At 39.6% G+C, this 16889-nt stretch overlaps 1 protein-coding gene across 5 annotated transcripts in view; it reads right to left on the bottom strand.

The window, feature by feature from the left end:
* LOC137649990 (dmX-like protein 2) overlaps window positions 1-16889 on the bottom strand; it is a 232196-nt gene that overhangs the window by 25972 nt on the left and 189335 nt on the right. For 4 of the 5 annotated variants that reach the window (XM_068382995.1, XM_068382994.1, XM_068382993.1 and 1 more), the window contains one exon: window positions 10173-10265. The exons of the other annotated variant lie outside the window; for it this stretch is intronic. In XM_068382995.1, the coding sequence (XP_068239096.1) occupies window positions 10173-10265 (93 nt within the window). The remainder of the gene's footprint in view (window positions 1-10172; window positions 10266-16889) is intronic. 5 annotated transcript variants of the gene reach the window in all.

Raw genomic sequence — 16889 nt, forward strand, 5'->3', positions numbered from 1 at the left:
TGTTACATCTTTCTTGGTTCGGCCAGGAAGAGACTCTGAAACTCGGGTATGAGATGTAAGGTCATTACAAAAAGCTTCTACAGGAAAAATACCTCTACATAGAAGATGGCCAGACTTTCCTTGGTAGTACAAGGTAGTTCTCCAAAAGTTATTTCCTTTCCTCACTGGGCTATTTTTCCCTATTGGAGCCCTTGGGCTTATAGCATCTTGCTTTTCCAACTAGGGTTGTAGCTTGGCTAGTAATAATAATAATAATAACAATAACCCTGGACCGACACGTTTGGAGAATCAAGAAACCAAAGCACCCCTCCTCCTCAAAACCCAGTATGCCAACTCCAGTACTGACTGGTGTGTCTACCAAGTTGCTGCTTTCCAACCAGACAGCACAAGACTTCTTTGCTTCTCCGATGACTTAGGGATTAAAATCCACTGTCTTTTTGAAGTTCATCTTGGTTGATTGATGGCCAAGGCAGAAGATTCATAGATGAACCTTCTGACTTGAGTCTCTCCAAGTGAAGTTCCCTCGACACTGTGCATACTAGTGGGTTTCTGACAAAGTTATGACATGGCAGACTCTGGCAAACACAACCTTTACTGGTGAGAATGCTTGTTGCAAGATCCTGTTTGGCTAACCAGAAAATAGAGAACCTATTATAGATCCACAGATCTGATGATCTACAACCAATTAGCAAGATCTGACCTAGAGAAGGCCTTGACTTTGAGGGGGACAGAAAAGGTAATAAATGACCGAGAACAACCCGAAGAGGGCTACCAAGATCATGTCACTCAGTTCATTGTACTTGAAAAGAGTGCAACAGCATCCACAAAAAACACTCAAGACTCAATCTCTGTGGTCCAGTTGTTACCAGTCCAAGGTCCAGTACCTGTGGAGCAAAAGAGCATGATTACTTCACAAGGGTAGAGGGTCTGGCAGGCTGCTCCAGAAAACTCTCCCAGCAAAAACTAGAGTTCTAACTAAATGACAGAGCCTGCAATGTAATTGGGGACTGTAGCTGGATTCGACTGGTAGTTATTAAGAAGAAAAGGATCTCTAGCTATGATCATGGCAGACAGAGGGTGTATCTAGGACTATTTATTATGATAATTGAGGTGGGGTGAACGTTGATCTCGTGCCTTGAGCACGGGGGGCTGAAGCCTCTCAACCAGAGGCCCGTAACAGTCGACTATGCACAATCGTGCAATGATGATCTTGAGAGGTATGGGATATTGCATGACCCAGTTCAGAGTAGGAGCAGCAGGAAGGGAAGGTGAGCATCTCGGCTCTTCCAGCACATGGCTGACAGATACAGTAGTATAAGCAGGCCTGTCCGGGGCTGTGCACCTCTGTTCCACCTGGCTATTAAGTAGCCAGGGAATCCTGGGTTATGCCCCCCAGGTCCTATGACATGGGGCAATGTCCCAGCCCTGTAATACCACCCAGGAGTTGTCTAATCCTACCACTCAAAGGAGAGGTGGTGTTGTCAAGAGCACTAGACTTGTAACTAGTACTAGCTTCCCTGGACTTCTTTTACTTTTTAATTTTATAAGAAACAACAGAATCAAAATTAAAAGAGTTGGAAAAATATGGGGAACAAATTGCTTCTTCTACTTTCCAAATTTTTCTCAGGCTCTGTAAGCTGAGAAATCGAGGTCTAAACCAGTGGTTCCCAATCTTTCCAACTTCAACGACCAGTCCAGGCATACACTGGTACCATATTCAAATAGCCCAAATAATCATCAAATATAACCAAAGGCTAACAAATACCAATCCAACTTCACCGACTAGTCCAAGTATACACTGGTACTGTATTCAAATAGCCCAAATAATCATCAAATACAATCAAAGGCTAACGAATAGCAAACCAACTTCACCGACCAGTTCAGGCATACACTGGTACTGTATTCAAATAGCCCAAATAATCATCAAATACAATCAAAGGCTAACGAATAGCAAACCAACTTCACCGACCAGTCTAGGCATACACTGGTACTGTATTCAAATAGCCCAAATAATCATCAAATACAATCAAAGGCTAACGAATATCAAACCAACTTTACCGTTCAGTCCAGGCATACATTGGTACTGTATTCAAATAGCCCAAATAATCATCAAATACAATCAGAGGCTAATGAATATCAAACCAACTTTACCGTCCAGTCCAGGCATACACTGGTACTGTATTCAAATAGCCCAAATAATCATCAAATACAAACAAAGACTAACAAATACCAATCCAACTTCACCGACTAGTCCAGGTATACACTGGTACTGTATTCAAATAGCCCAAATAATCATCAAATACAATCAAAGGCTAACGAATATCAAACCAACTTCACCGTCCAGTCCAGGCATACACTGGTACTGTATTCAAGAAGCCCAAATAATCATCAAATACAATCAAAGGCTAACGAATATCAAACCAACTTTACCGTCCAGTCCAGGCATACACTGGTACTGTATTCAAATAGCCCAAATAATCATCAAATACAAACAAAGACTAACAAATACCAATCCAACTTCACCGACTAGTCCAGGTATACACTGGTACTGTATTCAAATAGCCCAAATAATCATCATATACAATCAAAGGCTAACGAATATCAAACCAACTTTACCGTTCAGTCCAGGCATACATTGGTACTGTATTCAAATAGCCCAAATAATCATCAAATACAATCAGAGGCTAATGAATATCAAACCAACTTTACCGTCCAGTCCAGGCATACACTGGTACTGTATTCAAATAGCCCAAATAATCATCAAATACAAACAAAGACTAACAAATACCAATCCAACTTCACCGACTAGTCCAGGTATACACTGGTACTGTATTCAAATAGCCCAAATAATCATCAAATACAATCAAAGGCTAACGAATATCAAACCAACTTCACCGTCCAGTCCAGGCATACACTGGTACTGTATTCAAGAAGCCCAAATAATCATCAAATACAATCAAAGGCTAACGAATATCAAACCAACTTTACCGTCCAGTCCAGGCATACACTGGTACTGTATTCAAATAGCCCAAATAATCATCAAATACAAACAAAGACTAACAAATACCAATCCAACTTCACCGACTAGTCCAGGTATACACTGGTACTGTATTCAAATAGCCCAAATAATCATCATATACAATCAAAGGCTAACGAATATCAAACCAACTTCACCGTCCAGTCCAGGCATACACTGGTACTGTATTCAAATAGCCCAAATAATCATCAAATACAATCAAAGGCTAACGAATATCAAACCAACTTTACCGTCCAGTCCAGGCATACACTGGTACTGTATTCAAATAGCCCAAATAATCATCAAATACAATCAAAGGCTAACGAATATCAAACCAACTTTACCGTCCAGTCCAAGCATACACTGGTACTGTATTCAAATAGCCCAAATAATCATCAAATACAAACAAAGACTAACAAATACCAATCCAACTTCACCGACTAGTCCATGTATACACTGGTACTGTATTCAAATAGCCCAAATAATCATCAAATACAATCAAAGGCTAACGAATATCAAACCAACTTCACCGACTAGTCCAGGTATACACTGGTACTGTATTCAAATAGCCCAAACAATCATCAAATACAATCAAAGGCTAACGAATATCAAACCAACTTCACCGTCCAGTCCAGGCATACATTGGTACTGTATTCAAATAGCCCAAATAATCATCAAATACAATCAAAGGCTAACGAATATCAAACCAACTTTACCGTTCAGTCTAGGCATACACTGGTACTGTATTCAAATAGCCCAAATAATCATCAAATACAATCAAAGGCTAATGAATATCAAACCAACTTTACCGTCCAGTCCAGGCATACACTGGTACTGTATTCAAATAGCCCAAATAATCATCAAATACAAACAAAGACTAACAAATACCAATCCAAATTCACCGACTAGTCCAGGTATACACTGGTACTGTATTCAAATAGCCCAAATAATCATCAAATACAATCAAAGGCTAACGAATATCAAACCAACTTCACCGTCCAGTCCAGGCATACACTGGTACTGTATTCAAATAGCCCAAATAATCATCAAATACAATCAAAGGCTAACGAATATCAAACCAACTTTACCGTCCAGTCCAGGCATACACTGGTACTGTATTCAAATAGCCCAAATAATCATCAAATACAATCAAAGGCTAACGAATATCAAACCAACTTTACCGTCCAGTCCAGGCATACAATGGTACTGTATTCAAATAGCCCAAATAATCATCAAATACAAACAAAGACTGAAGAATATCAAACCAACTTCACCGACCAGTCCAGGCATACACTGGTGCTGTATTCAAATAGCCCAAATAATCATCAAATACAAACAAAGACTAACAAATACCAATCCAACTTCCCAGACCAGTCCAGGCATACACTGGTGCTGTATTCAAATAGCCCAAATAATCATCAAATACAAACAAAGACTAACAAATACCAATCCAACTTCCCAGAGCAGTCCAGGCATACACTGGTAATGTATTCAAATGGCCCAAATATTCATCAAATAAAACCTAAGGCTAGCAAATACCAATCCAACTTTACTGTCCAGTCCAGGCATACACTGGTACTGTATTCAAATTGCCCAAATAATCATCAAATACAACCAAAGGCTAATAAATACCAATCCAACTTAACCAACCAGTCCAGGCATACACTGGTGCTGTATTCAAATAGCCCAAATAATAATCAAATATAAACAAAGACTAAAGAATATCAAACCAACTTCACCGACCAGTCCAGGCATACACTGGTGCTGTATTCAAATAGCCCAAATAATCATCAAATACAAACAAACACTAACAAATACCAATCCAACTTCCCAGACCAGTCCAGGCATACACTGGTGCTGTATTCAAATAGCCCAAATAATCATCAAATACAAACAAAGACTAACAAATACCAATCCAACTTCCCAGACCAGTCCAGGCATACTCTGGTGCTGTATTCAAATAGCCCAAATAATCATCAAATACAAACAAAGACTAACAAATACCAATCGAACTTCCCAGACTAGTCCAGGCATACACTGGTAATGTATTCAAATGGCCCAAATATTCATCAAATAAAACCTAAGGCTAGCAAATACCAATCCAACTTTACTGTCCAGTCCAGGCATACACTGGTACTGTATTCAAATAGCCCAAATAATCATCAAATATAAACAAAGACTAAAGAATATCAAACCAACTTCACCGACCAGTCCAGGCATACACTGGTGCTGTATTCAAATAGCCCAAAATAATCATCAAATACAAACAAAGACTAACAAATACCAATCCAAGTTCCCAGACCAGTCCAGGTATACACTGGTACTGTATTCAAATAGCCCAAATAATCATCAAATACAACCAAAGGCTAATAAATACCAATCCAACTTAACCAACCAGTCCAGGCATACACTGGTGCTGTATTCAAATAGCCCAAATAATCATCAAATACAAACAAAGACTAACAAATACCAATCGAACTTCCCAGACCAGTCCAGGCATACACTGGTAATGTATTCAAATGGCCCAAATATTCATCAAATAAAACCTAAGGCTAGCAAATACCAATCCAACTTTACTGTCCAGTCCAGGCATACAATGGTGCTGTATTCAAATAGCCCAAATAATCATCAAATATAAACAAAGACTAAAGAATATCAAACCAACTTCACCGACCAGTCCAGGCATACACTGGTGCTGTATTCAAATAGCCCAAATAATCATCAAATACAAACAAAGACTAACAAATACCAATCCAAGTTCCCAGACCAGTCCAGGTATACACTGGTACTGTATTCAAATAGCCCAAATAATCATCAAATACAACCAAAGGCTAATAAATACCAATCCAACTTAACCAACCAGTCCAGGCATACACGGGTGCTGTATTCAAATAGCCCAAATAATCATCAAATACAAACAAAGACTAACAAATACCAATCCAACTTCCCAGACCAGTCTAGGCATACACTGGTGCTGTATTCAAATAGCCCAAATAATCATCAAATACAAACAAAGACTAACAAATACCAATCGAACTTCCCAGACCAGTCCAGGCATACACTGGTAATGTATTCAAATGGCCCAAATATTCATCAAATAAAACCTAAGGCTAGCAAATACCAATCCAACTTTACTGTCCAGTCCAGGCATACAATGGTGCTGTATTCAAATAGCCCAAATAATCATCAAATATAAACAAAGACTAAAGAATATCAAACCAACTTCACCGACCAGTCCAGGCATACACTGGTGCTGTATTCAAATAGCCCAAATAATCATCAAATACAAACAAAGACTAACAAATACCAATCCAAGTTCCCAGACCAGTCCAGGTATACACTGGTACTGTATTCAAATAGCCCAAATAATCATCAAATACAACCAAAGGCTAATAAATACCAATCCAACTTAACCAACCAGTCCAGGCATACACTGGTGCTGTATTCAAATAGCCCAAATAATCATCAAATACAAACAAAGACTAACAAATACCAATCGAACTTCCCAGACTAGTCCAGGCATACACTGGTAATGTATTCAAATGGCCCAAATATTCATCAAATAAAACCTAAGGCTAGCAAATACCAATCCAACTTTACTGTCCAGTCCAGGCATACACTGGTACTGTATTCAAATAGCCCAAATAATCATCAAATACAACCAAAGGGTAATAAATACCAATCCAACTTAACCAACCAGTCCAGGCATACACTGGTGCTGTATTCAAATAGCCCAAATAATCATCAAATACAAAGACTAAAGAATATCAAACCAACTTCACCGACCAGTCCAGGCATACACTGGTGCTGTATTCAAATAGCCCAAATAATCATCAAATACAAACAAAGACTAACAAATACCAATCCAACTTCCCAGACCAGTCCAGGCATACACTGGTGCTGTATTCAAATAGCCCAAATAATCATCAAATACAAACAAAGACTAACAAATACCAATCCAACTTCCCAGACCAGTCCAGGCATACACTGGTAATGTATTCAAATGGCCTAAATATTCATCAAATAAAACCTAAGGCTAGCAAATACCAATCCAACTTTACTGTCCAGTCCAGGCATACACTGGTACTGTATTCAAATAGCCCAAATAATCATCAAATACAACCAAAGGCTAATAAATACAAATCCAACTTAACCAACCAGTCCAGGCATACACTGGTGCTGTATTCAAATAGCCCAAATAATCATCAAATACAAACAAAGACTAACAAATACCAATCCAACTTCCCAGACCAGTCCAGGCATACACTGGTACTGTATTCAAATAGCCCAAATAATCATCACATACAAACAAAGGCTAATAAATACCAATATTCTTAATATTTTTTTTCCTCTCAGCAATTTGAGTTGCTATGGGAGAATGCCTTGTAATTATAACATACATTATAATGTTTCACATTATAAAAAGTAAATTGATCAAAAAGCCAGAATTTCCAAATCAAATGCATGCCATGATGGGAAAAAATACTACAGTGGAAATGGTAGTCATGTTGACAGATTCATGTATTACAAGAAGTATGATTAGCCTACACAAAAATTTAATATTTCATATTCAACAAATGAAATGAGAAATAGGCCTACATATATGAGCAATAAAAAATACACTTATTTATACAAATTATGCTTCATATTTTTCCAATCAAAATCTTCAAAAATTTCCTGTATGCGCATAACTATTCTATACCAGAATTTAACCCAATTCTTGAGTGTATAATACTCAAATATTTTATCTAAATATAATGCCAAAAAGAATATATTACAGTTAGCTTAGCCAGGGTAGCTAAATCAGTGATATTTCAGTTTCTTTTGCTGAAATAAGTATCTGAAAATATGGTTCAATGTCACAAAGTTCAACATGAACTGGCCATTTTATATTCAGTCTGTTTCTATATTTAGTCTTTATTGAAACCAGTACCGAGAACCCTGCTTCACACATGTAAGTTGAAGGGAATTGCATTAAAAACTTAAAAGCAGAAATACTTAGCTCAGGAAATTCTCCACAGGCATGAATCCTGAATGCAGGTAATGTTATGCTACTTTTACACAGATTCTAATCCCTTATCACTTGGAAACTCAATTAGCTGATCCTCTTGCAGTGAACTCAAATTTTCTCATTTGAGTCTAAGAAAGGACTACGAACCCATTCATTCCATTTGTAGATCCTCTTCATAGGGAAAGTAAGTTGAAAAATGCCCAGAAAGAGAATATAATGTTTTGCAAGTCCTGTCTACTGATATGTCAAGGTCAGACACACTGAATGCTGCTCACAAGTTTGTTGGGGGAGGGGAGAGGGAATGGTTGTGGCACCACTATAAACGGGTGTTGATTACACTATACTTTTTTTAGTATGTCTGTCCTATAAAATAAATAGTCACATTCAATACATAACATTATTCTATTTTTAATAATAGTTACATACTTGATATAAAAATATGTAAAGTTAGTTTGGCAGATTATTGTTTTTCTTAGATTATGAATAACATAAGCAGACCAACAAATCATACACAACAGACCAACACGGGTCTGCAAACTATAGGTTGGGAACCATTGGTCTAAATGACAATCAACGAAGCGCTCCTAAGAGGAGAAATCACACTGGTTGCTACTTGTCATTGGCAGTCTGTAGAAAAGAGCTTCCACCACATGTTGGATTACGGGAATCACCTCACACTCCCTGATGTAGATCAGAGATCTCAATGCTCCTGGAACATACTACAGGGGACTAAGACAGGGGTGTATACCTAAAAGCTTGTTAGTGGCAAACTCAATGAGGTGAGTAAAGAGCTAAACAGTCTTTCCAGTAATTCACTGGTTTGCCAAGAATAACATTTGAGAAGACTTGGCCTTCTGACTCCTCAATGCAATTGCCCGCCTAAAGGAGGCCATGATTTACACTCGGTAAAAATGAGATAATTGTAAACAATTACGCCACTAATGCAGTGATTGGATCTATCGCCAATTTAAACAATTCAATGCATATGTAAAAGATTAAACAGCCTTAGATAAGACTCAACAGTACATTCATACTCATTGTAGCTGAAAAAATATCTTAAGTCTCTCTGACAGGCTCCCACACAACATCTGCCATTCATTACCATGTTGACGATTCCAATGGATGTTCTAGTTCCACTGAAGATATTCACTATTTTATTTTAAAGGACAAAAGGTTTGTATGTGTGTAGAAACAACTTTAAATTTCTTATTGGTTAAAAACTGGACATTCCCATAAAATATTACTAATTGATTATACTTTGTTCTGCATTATGGGGATTGGTCATGATTCAATCCAATCGTAATGGGTCAAATGATTAGAATGAGATCGGAGATGAGATTATATCCTTACACTGAGTTTAATAAAAGTGATGGCTCTGTTATCCACGATTCCATCAGTAATAAAAATAGAAAAAAAATCAAAATAACACTAACACGTGAAGTATATTAAAAAAAAAATAGCATTAAAGTTAAATGCATAAAAAACTATGTACAGGTAAGCCAAAGGAAATGAACTAACAGTAGCCATACAATTAATAAAAGAAGAACCTGCACTATAATAGCCAATTTATAAAACTAAAGTATCATAAATGCATATATTAAACCTTCATTAGTACACAAAAATATGCTAACCATATTTATTTGCAAAAATTCAGAATACTATACAGAATGTATAAACAAGAATAAAAAACTAAATGTTGACTTTAGGAGATGCGTAAAAGTAAAGATAAATTAAAGAACGAGAAAAATCATTAAACAATTATCTGCATGCAATAAAAATGCATTAAGAAATTAGTGTGCTTCAGCTGCCCATTTTTAATGGAGGTCTAGGAAAGTTAGAAAAAGGAAGGAGGGGAGTAAGAGGGATTAATAAATAGAAAAAATAAGTAGATTTTGTTATTTTGACAGGTCTCAAGTCATATAATTGTTATAAAAAACCAGTAATTTGACAAAAAATTTGTCCATTCAACTTAGCATTAGGCCTTTATAAAAAGTAAAAAAGTTTGTAATTCACATGAATACAATTTTCTTATGCAAATGCAATTAAAAGACAAAAATAAACAATACAAAAAAGACAGGGTACTAGGTAGACAAATTCATAACACCAGGTAATTTAATTTTAAGGGTACACACAGACATTCCTCACCGGTTTCAGATAATGGCGACTGCGTTCCCACACGAAGCGACAGAAACGAGGGTTGTTGGAACCAGGGAAATTAGCTCCCTTTAACTCCTTCAACTGAGCCGCATTAATAAGACAACAAACAATGGCTCAGTACAGAAAGTATTACAAGTACAGTATTGACAAGTCTTACAAAATTCAGATACAGTATATTGACTACGAAAATACAGTACTTTACTGTATTACAGCCGAAATAACAGGAGACAGTACAGTAGTACACAACATGCATGTACTATGTTGTCTTAGGAAGTGAAATACACAAACTCAACTCAGCATAATTTCCTGAATGTCAAGGAATATTTAGAAATTGAAACCATCCAAATGAAAGCAATATTAAGAGACAAGAGAACATACAATATAGCAACCAACAACCAAAACCTGATCACTTAAAATGGAGATATAAGATAAACTACCACTTGCAGGGTATTACACTCTTGACATAAAATGTGAACCTATGATTTAAACAAGTTTTATAGACAACGATAATTACATTCAACAGTGCACTATAAATAAAGCACGCAAAAAAAAAAATTATGTAAAATATACACACCACACAAGTACTACAATTCTAAGTTTTTATTATCATAAATATATTGCATGTTGGAGGATTATGTGTATATCTAATAAAAAAGCAAAAGACAACCTTTTAATTTAAAATATTAAAAATATTTTATACTGTATAAGAAATTTAAAAACCTTACAAATCAAGTAAAAAATATTGAAAAAACTCTACAAACGTGAAAATATGAAAGAAAATAAAATGTATATGAATCTTAGTAGAGGTGAAAAACAATGAAACTGAATCCTATTAAAATAAATATTTGGTAAAAGAGGCCAGTCAGCTTCAACAGATAAATTTGATTCTGGAAGATTTTTATCTAAGCCAACAATACTATGAATCTAATAAAAAAAATATAGTCACTTGAACTTATAAGACAATCCTGCATATGATTGATTCTACCACATGTAAATTGTCAATCTGACTGTTACCATACTGTCCAAGGTCAGAGGTAAAAAGATTGGGTACGAATATGAAGCAACTACGCATAAACACCTAAAATAAGCTGAATTTAGGAATGTTAAATGCATACTTAAAAACAAATTGCAATAAACAAAAGAAAATAAAAGTCTTCCAATTATCAGAAGCTCAATTGATACCCTTGTGCCAGAAATTTAGCTTCCTGGACCTTAGTATTAATATCACCACATTCAGCATTCTAGGGAAATATGATATTTTAATTATAAAATAAATTTTTGAATATACTTACCCGGTGAATATATAATAGCTGCTACTCAGCGGCTCGACAGAAAACACACTCAAAAACTCGCGAGCGATCGCTATGAAGGTTGCGGGTGTGACCACCAGCGCCAACTATCGGCCAGATACCACTCTTGCATGTAAACAAACCCTTCAATTCTTCTCGTCCCGCTGCTTCTCTATTGGGGAGGAAGGGAGGGCCTTTAATTTATATATTCACTGGGTAAGTATATTCAAAAATTTATTTTATAATTAAAATATCATTTTTAAATATTTAACTTAGCCGGTGAATATATAAAAGCTGATTCACACCCAAGGCGGTGGGTAGAGACCAGAGTTAATTAAGTTTACAGCGTATAAGCTAAGAGTTTTTGACAGTTATCAATATAACAAAACCAAAATATATAGGTACCTGGTAAGGAAGTTGACTTAGACGATTACTCTGCCTTGTAAGTCTGTCTTCCTCACGAAGCCCAGCGATCCTCTTAGGATGCTGAAAGACTCCCAGGAGCTGAAGTATAAAGGGTTGCAACCCATACTAACAGGACCTCATCAAACCCCTAATCTGGGCGCTCTCAAGAAAAGACTTTGACCACCCGCCAAATCAACAAGGATGCGAAAGGCTTCTTAGCCTTCCGTACATCCCAAAAAACAATATTAAAAAACATTTCAAGAGACAGATTAAAAAGGATATTGGAATTAGGGTAATGTAGTGGTAGAACCCTCACCCACTACTGCACTCGCTGCAACGAATGGACCCAGTGTGTAGCAGTCCTCGTAAAGAGTCTGGACATCTTTTAAGTAAAATGACGCGAACACTGACTTGCTTCTCCAAAGAGTCGCGTCCATAATACTTTGCAGAGATTTATTTTGCTTGAAGGCCACGGAGGTTGTTATAGTTCTAACTTCGTGCGTCTTAACCTTAAGCAAACATCGGTCTTTCTCATTCAAGTGAGAATGAGCTTCTCGTATTAAAAAATCTGATAAAATATGACAAAGCATTCTTTGACATAGGCAATGATGGTTTCTCAACTGAGCACCATAATGCCTCAGATTTACCTCGTAATGACTTAGTACGAGCTAAATATAACTTAAGAGCTCTAACAGGACATAATACTCTTTCCAGTTCATTGCCTACGATCTCTGATAAGCAAGGAATATCAAAAGATTTAGGCCAAGGACGAGAAGGCAGTTCATTTTTTGGCCAGGAAACCAAGTTGAAGTGAACAAGTGGCTTTTTCTGTAGAAAAAACTGATGTTCTTACTGAAGGCATGAAGTTCACTGACCCTTTTAGCCGAAGCCAAGCACACTAGGAAAAGTGTCTTGAGGGTGAGATCCTTCAGGGAGGCTGAATGTAATGGCTCAAACCTGTCTGACATGAGGAACCTTATGACCACGTCTAAGTTCCATCCAGGAGTTGCCAAACGACGTTCCTTAGAGGTCTCGAAAGACTTAAGGAGATCTTGGAGATCTTTATTGTTGGAAAGATCTAAGCCTCTATGTCGAAAGACCGAAGCCAACATGCTCCTGTAGCCCTTAATCGTGGGAGCTGAAAGGGAGCGAACCTTTCTCAGATGTAAAAGAAAAACTGCGATTTGGGCTACAGAGGTACTGGACGAGGACACAGATGCTGACTTGCACCAGTCTCGAAAGACTTCCCACTTCGACTGGTATACTCTAATGGTAGAAGCTCTCCTCGCTCTTGCAATCGCACTGGCTGCCTCCTTCGAAAAGTCTCGAGCTCTTGAGAGTCTTTCGATAGTCTGAAGGAAGTCAGACGAAGAGCGGGGAGGCTTTGATGGACATTCTTTACGTGGTGCTGACGTAACAGATCTACCCTTAGAGGAAAACTTCTTGGAAAGTCTACCAGCCATTGAAGTACCTCGGTGAACCACTCTCTCGCGGGCCAGAGGGTAGCAACCAACGTCAACCTTGTCCCTTCGTGAGAGGCGAACTTCTGCAGTACCTTGTTGACTATCTTGAATGGTGGGAATGCATATAAGTCCAGAAGAAACCAATCCAGTAGAAACGCGTTTATGTGGCTTGCTTCTGTATCTAGGACTGGAGAGCAATAGATTGGTAACCTTTTGGTCAACGAGGAGGCAAAGAGGTCTATGGTGGGTTGACCCCAAGTAGCCCAAAGACTCTTGCCCACGTCCTTGTGGAGGGTCCATTCCGTGTGTATCACCTGACCCCTCCGACTGAGACAGTCTGCCAAGACGTTCAAGTCCCCCTGGATGAATCTCGTCAACAGGGAGATGCCTCGATTTCTTGACCATAAGAGAAGGTCCCTTGCGATCTCGAGCAGCGTGAAGGAGTGTGTGCCTCCTTGCTTGGAGATGTACGCCAAAGTTGTGGTGTTGTCTGAGTTGACCTCTACCACTTAGTTTCGAAGAAGCTTTCGAATATCATCAAGGCCAAGTGGACTGCTAATAGCTCCTTGCCGTTGATGTGCATGCTCTTCTGACTTGAGGTCCACAGACCCGAGCATTCCCGACCGTCCAGGGTCGCACCCCAACCCAAATCCGACGCGTCTGAGAACAACACGTGGTTTGGGTTCTTGACTGCTAGGGATAGTCCCTCCCTCAGACTGATATTGCTGTCCCACCATTTCAGGCATGCCTTTACTGGTTCGGAGACTGGGAATGATACCGTCTCTAACGTCTTGTCCTAGTTCCAGTGAGAGGCTAGATGGAACCGGAGAGGCAGAAGGTGTAGTCTCCCTAGTGAGACAAACTGCTCCAGGGATGAGAGAGTCCCTACGAGACTGTTCCAACTCCTGACTGAACAAACGTTTTCTTTTCAGCATTAGTTGGACTTCGAGCAGGGTTTGTTCTATTCGGTGGCAGACGGAAAAGCCCGAAAAAAAACTGGACTGCGAATCTCCATCCCCAAATATAGAATAATCTGGGATGAGATCAGTTGGGACTTTTAGGTTGACCAAAAGTCCCAACTCCCTGGCCAGACTCAACGTCCAATGTAGATCCTGCGCGACAGCGAAGACTGGACGATGCTCTGAGAAGCCAGTCGTCCAAGTACAGGGAGGCTCGGATCCCCGATAGATGGAGGGATTTTGCCACATTCCTCATGAGCCTTGTAAACCCGAGAGGAGCAGGACTGAGGCCAAAGCACAGGGCTCGAAACTGGTACCCCACATTCCTGTAAACAAACCTCAGAAACGGTTGAGAATCCGGGTGTATAGGAATGTGGAAGTATGCCTCCTGAAGGTCGAGAGAGACCATCCAGTCGCCTTCCATAAATGCTGTCAAGACAGCCTGGTAGACTTCATCGTGAAGTTTGTCTTGACAATGAACACATTGAGCGCACTTGCCTCTGACGTACTCCTGCAGTGAACATGGCTGCCAGATCATTGGAGCCATCCCTGAGGGACTTGTTCCTGCAGAGAACGTGGCTGTCAGATCATTGGAGCCATCCCTGAAAGCCTTGTTTATGCATGACATAATTGTACAGCAAAACTTCAAACGCTCGAAAATAGCTCTGAAGTCGACCATAAAATCTTGGAGCGTCTCATGGCCAGGCGCCAGGGAGAGTCTATGAGGTTTGAAAAGTCTATCTGGGCAGAGGCAGGAACTCCCAAGCCGAGAACTTCTCTCGTGTCATATCAGACTCTCGCTCTATAAGCCAGCTTAAAAGTAGGGAAAGCAAAGGCTGTCTCCCCCAAACTCCTCCTGGTGATAAACCAGTCGCCTAGCAAACGTAAAGCTCTCTTAAAAGAGCGAGAGAGCACTAGCTTATAAAACAACGGTTTCGAAGTAGCTAAGCCTAGTGTAAACTCTGACGTTTAGGCGAACGAGGAGCAGCAGTTACAAAAAGATCCGGACAAAGATCCTTAAAAATCAGTATGATTTATTTAAAGTCCATAAAGGGCTAAGCAGCTTTAGGCTCCTCTCCGTCTGACAGAGTCCTCAAGGGAATATCAGTAGGAGGGGGAACAGCAACTTCCTCATCTACAGGAACCTTGTCCGACAATAGCCGAGTCTCAAGCAAGGGAGAGACCTACCGTGGTGGCAATGCTTTACAAGCAGAGTCCACACGCACTGGTGCATTAGTAGCGGACCAGGACGCAACGTCATGTAACTGCTTGACAGTCTGTGAACTGTCAACAACAACAGGTGCGTGAGGACGCACAGCGTCCACTCGAGACTGCTTTGACCGCCTAGTCTGAGCAGTCAAAACAACTCTAGAATGCGGAGGTTGACGCTCAGCGTCAAAACAAGTCAACTCCGATGGTTGGCGAACGTCCTGAACGTCAACAGGAGCATCAGCAAGTGGCCTAACGTCCAAATGCGGCTGAAAATCCACACGAGACCGCATCGAGTGTGGTTCTAAACAACCTGACTGACGTGACTTGGCTACGCCAACGTCAACAGGACGCACAAATGAACGTTTGGGTGGCTGAAGGCCAGGATCTCGATGAGATAAACGGCTAGGCTCAACGGACTTATCGGCAGAATAGTCTTCCATAAGGGAGGCAAGCTTATTCTGCATGTCTTGCCGTACAACCCATTTAGGATCAACGGGAAAGGTTGCGGTAAGAGACGAGGGTAACGTCTGTGACTGCAAAACCTTGCCTACAAAAAGACTCTCGGAGTCTGTGTTACGCTTTTGTTTAGGCGGCGAGCAGTCTTCCGATGACTGCTAGGGTCAGAGCTGTCCTAATAGTTAAAACCAGGACGCTGGACCTGTCCTGAAAGGACTGACTTTCGCTTAAAGGGCCTCGAAACCTTGTTCCACGGTTTCTTATGCGAAAAGCCTTCGGATGACGAGGAGAAAATCGTCTCTCTCGCCTTATGGTAGGGGTGATCTTGGTGAGATACGCCTGATACCATAGAGGGAACGTCTGTTCGCTGATCAAGGCCTCTCGAACCCATAAGTCGTACGACATTACTTCTCCCCTGGGCTTGGGAGCTTGCAAGAGGTCCCGGACTAGGCGAACGACAGGCACGAACAGACGAACCCTCGGTCGCAACACTGATAACACTTTGCGCAATATCACTTTATCACTACGATTTTCTGTTTTGCACTTATTTCACTGAAATCGAATTTTTTAAAAATTCACATTAAGTATGAATAAAACTGATTTCTACCTGAAGCACGCAATTCTACCCTCATCAAAAGGTTATAATTGCGAAATCAGTCTTATAATGTAAGCACATTAATACCAGCAAAAAAACAGTAAACATATTTTAAGATAAAAAGATCAGTGGCTGGGGAAGAGACTAAACACTAGTTCATTCAAAACTACGTTTTCAATCTCTCACCGTACAGTGCCTTGGGACGAGAATAAAAAACTAAAAACGTTTTATCCTTTCTCCCCGTACAGAGACTAGGGACGAGAGTAACTCGAGAACAACGTTACTCGTTTGGGACGAGATAAAGATCGGAACGTTCTCTCTCCTCT

This window comes from Palaemon carinicauda, chromosome 11, assembly GCF_036898095.1.
Source record: "Palaemon carinicauda isolate YSFRI2023 chromosome 11, ASM3689809v2, whole genome shotgun sequence".
Lineage (NCBI taxonomy): Eukaryota > Metazoa > Arthropoda > Malacostraca > Decapoda > Palaemonidae > Palaemon > Palaemon carinicauda.